Here is a 4,274-nt window from a genome sequence, read left to right as displayed (position 1 = left end):
TGTGTACATATTTTCTTTATTCATTCATCCACTGATGGACATCTAGACTGGTTCCATAGACTGGCTATTGTGAATTGTGCTGCTATAAAAGTAGGTATACATGTGTCTCTGTTGTACAATGACTTTAATTATTTTATTTATAAATATCGAGGAATGGTATAGCTGGGTCATATGGTAGTTCCATGCCTAGTCTTTGAGAAACCTCCATTCTGATTTTCATAGTGCTAATTTATAATCCTACCAACAGTGTTCCTTTTTCTGCACATCCTCTCCATCATTTATTGTTATTTGTATTTTTGATGACTGCTATTCTGAGTAATGTGAAATGAAATCTCAGTGTAATTTTTCTTTGTGTTTCCCTAATTGATAATAATGTTGAACAGTTTTTCATATATTTGTAGACATTTGTATTCTTTTGAAAAGTGTTTTAAATTAATTACTCTATTTATTAATTTGGTTATTTGATTTTTTTGATGTACATTTTTTTTTGATTTTTTTTTGTATATTTTAGATATTAATCCTCTGTCCTAAGAGTAGCTAGGAAAGATTTTTCTCCTATAGATTCTCTTTTCACAGTCTTAATTGTTTCTTTTGCTGTGCAGAAGATTTTTAATTTGATGCCATCCCATTTATTAACAATTAGCATTATTTATTGAGCTTTAGGGGTCCTATTGAGAACGTCATTGCCTGGGACTAAAAACTGGAGTGTGGAGCCTACATTGTCTTTTAGGAGTTATATAGTTCTTCTGTTCTAATTTCTAGGTTGTTGACCCATTTTAATTTGATTTTTGTGCAGGGTGAGAAACAAAGGTCTACTTTCATTCTTCTACATATGGATAGCCAGTTTTTCTAGCACCATTTGTTTAAAAGGCTATATTTTCTCCAGTGTTTCTTTTTAGCACCTTTGTCAAGGGCCAGATGACTATAGATGTGTGGGTTTGTCTCCGTGTCTTCTATTCTGTACTGTTATGGTTTGGATGTGAGATGTCCCCCCAAAAGCTCATGTGTGAGACAATGCAAGAAGGTTCAAAGGAGAAATGATTATATTATGAAGGCCTTAACCCAATTAGTGAATTAATCACCTGATGGGATTAATGGAAGAAAGAGACAATAACAAAATGTGTAGTTGCTGCTACCACTAAGAGAATATGTGGGAGCTAAGCAACTGATGGATGCCAAGAGAGACTTACAAATGACAATGATTGCCTCAGGAGACTAACTCAAGTTTTCTGGCTGCTGTTTACAAGAATACTAATGAAAGCTTAAATGAGGAAGGGGGAGAGAAGCAAATTTATTGCTTGAAAGGGTCTTTCCCTGTCCCCACAAAAGGATCATTTTCCCCCAGAGTTAATATTGATCTTGGAGTAGGAGGGGTATTTATTATTAGTCAGAATATAATTTTCTTATTTTAATTTTTCCATTTAAATCAATAATTCATATGAGTACACTAGTAAAAGAATGTCATTTTTAAACCTGAGATTCCATAAAGAAGGTTGGAAAAAATTGTTTCCTTGGGATAGAGAAATGAGTGTAAAATATAGGTAGTAGCATCACCCATAAACTGGGGAGCAAGAAATATTGCAAAGATTTATGTCAAAATATGCATGATATTATCAGTCATATTTATTATTGTCAATCTTTCCCAGTAAAATGATATCTCCTTGTGGGTTGGAACAAATTTACCTCTCATAACATGCCTATTTTCTGGTAGAGTTCTACAAGCTTACTAAGAATTTGCATAATATTTTATATATTATAAATTATTGAAAGAATTTAGTTTAGCGATGACACTTTCAGAAATGTTAGCCTATATGGCTAGTTTAAAATGACATATATGCAATGTAATGAGAATATCAAGGATACTGACCAAATATATTTATTCTCCAGACAAATATAAATAATTTATGCCTAAAATGAGCTAATGTTTCATACAAAAAAAGGCATTATCAACCCTAGTCAGTACTTTGAAGCTTTATAAATGTGTTCAGATGTGATACAGGTTACTCTGCATAGATGGATAATGGGGCATCATGAACAGGTGCTATCCTCCATGAGTCTGATCCCATAAGTCCAGTCTTACATTTGACACCTTTCTTTCAAGAAATCAAGTAGGAGTAGTAATCTCATGACTTGTAGATATACGTTGCTATATCTGGACTGCTTCCTTATAAACATCCAGGAATTGTAACTTTTTGCTAAAGTAAAATACTCTTTTTCATGGGATACTTCTTTTTTCAAATAACTTATTTAGGGCAAGTTTCACATCCTTATTCCTCAAGCTATAGATTACAGGGTTCAGCATGGGCACAATAATGGTATAAAACACAGAAGACACTTTTCCTTGGTCCATTGAGCTAACTGATGATGGCTGCAGGTACATGAATGCAGTAGATCCAAAGAAGAGAGCAACAGCTGAGACATGGGAGCTGCAGGTGCTGAAGGTTTTGGCTCTGCCTTCAGTGGAGCGAATGTGCTGGATGCTGGCAATGATGAAGATGTAGGAGCTGAGGATGGTCAGGATTGGGACAAGGATATTAAATGCACTGAAAGACAGAACTACTACCTCATTGACAAAAGTACTGGAGCAAGATAGCTCTAATAGTGGGAAAAGATCACAGAAGTAATGGTTTATTTTATCAACCTTACAGAATAGTACTCTTAGCATGCAGACTGTATGAACTGTGGCACCAATCATTCCCATGCTATACACTCCAACTATCAACCAGAAACAGACTTGAGAAGACATGGTTACACTGTAAAGCAAAGGGTTACAGATGGCAACATAGCGGTCATATGCCATTGCAGCCAACATGTGGCATTCTGAAATAACAAAAACTAGGAAGAAATAGAGCTGAGTCATGCATTCAGGGTAGGAAATGATGTTCTTCTCCACCACAAAGTTTACCAGCATTTTGGGGGTAATGACAGTGGATTGGCAGAGGTCAATGAAAGACAGACTGCTGAGGAAATAGTACATAGGTGTATGGAGGTGAGAGCTGAGCCCAATCAGCATGATCATGCCCAGGTTCCCCACCACAGTGAACATGTAGATTCCTATGAAGAAGAGGAAGAGGGGCAGCTGGAGCTCTGGTTTGTTTGTTAATCCAGCCAGGATAAATTCTGTCACTGTGGTGGAATGGTTTCCTTGTGTCATTTTCTTCTTGGAATTCTATGGAGGAAGTGAAACAAATTTAATATATGTATTTATCATCTCATCCCACACTCAAGTGTGAACCATAATTCAAACCTTTTCATCCAGTTGTGGCCAATTTTTTTTCTTTTTTTGCCAACTGCTCAACTGTGTTTGTAGTTAAAAACCTTTAGATTCCCAAAACATGAGACATGTTAACAAATATCAGAATTTTCCTCATTTGCATTCTCTGATCAAATAGTGGTGATTAGTCCCTGATAATCTCAATAACTGTCCTGGGAACTTTGTTCCAGTAACTCTTCAGGCATTAATTCTAATGAATATATAGATTCCTATGAAGAAGAGGAAGAGGCAAATGTTTTTGTGAAAATAAAAAAAGCATCTATAAAAATCCATGGCTAATATGACACTGAAAAGGGAAAGACTGAAAGACTTTGCCCCAGAGGTAATGAACATGTCAAGATGTCCACACCCTGCACTTTTATTCAACATTATACTAGAAGCTCTAGATAGTAAAATCAGGCAAGAAAATAAAAGTAAAGGACATTCAGATTTGAAAGTAGGAAGTAAAACTATTCCTACTTATAAAATGTTGTAATCTTGTCCATAGAAAAATCCCAAGGAACCAATAGAAAGGAGCTATTAGATGAAAATTTGAAAGTTCACCAACATGGCAGAATACAAGGTCTACAGAAAAATTCTTATGAATATCCGTATGTTTGCAGTGAACAATAAAATAATCCACTTGAAATGGCATGAAAAAAATAAATTTTTTGACAATAAATTAAAGGAAACACAAGACATTAAACTTATATTTACAAAACATCGATAAACAGAATGAAAGAGCTACATAAATGGAAAAACATACCATATTAGTGAATCAATAATATTCAATTTTGTCAAAATAACACTACTTCCCAAATTGATCTATAAGTTTAGTGCAATTCCTATCAAAATCTCAGCTTTATTATGACGAACATTTACACACTGGTCATAAAATTCCAAGGATAATGCAAGTGATAATCAAAACAAACATGAAAGAGGAGATGAACAAACTTGGAGACATCCAATTTCTCACTTGAGAACTTACTACAATATAACTGTGCTGAAGTTAGTGTGGCAT

The 4,274-nt window shown here is 34.7% G+C and overlaps 1 protein-coding gene across 1 annotated transcript; it reads right to left on the bottom strand.

Annotated features, from left to right (window-relative positions):
- Window positions 1-2,215: 2,215 nt before the first annotated feature.
- On the bottom strand, window positions 2,216-3,163 carry LOC143387129 (olfactory receptor 8G50-like). The gene has a single exon (XM_076841764.2). The coding sequence runs from the start codon at window positions 3,152-3,154 to the stop codon at window positions 2,216-2,218; it is 939 nt and encodes a 312-aa protein (XP_076697879.2). The 5' UTR covers window positions 3,155-3,163.
- Window positions 3,164-4,274: the final 1,111 nt, after the last annotated feature.

The sequence above is a fragment of the Callospermophilus lateralis genome, chromosome 2, assembly GCF_048772815.1.
Source record: "Callospermophilus lateralis isolate mCalLat2 chromosome 2, mCalLat2.hap1, whole genome shotgun sequence".
NCBI classification, from domain to species: Eukaryota; Metazoa; Chordata; class Mammalia; order Rodentia; family Sciuridae; genus Callospermophilus; species Callospermophilus lateralis.
Note: the sequence above shows the minus strand (reverse complement) of the source record. Positions and strands in the feature narration are given on the sequence as shown.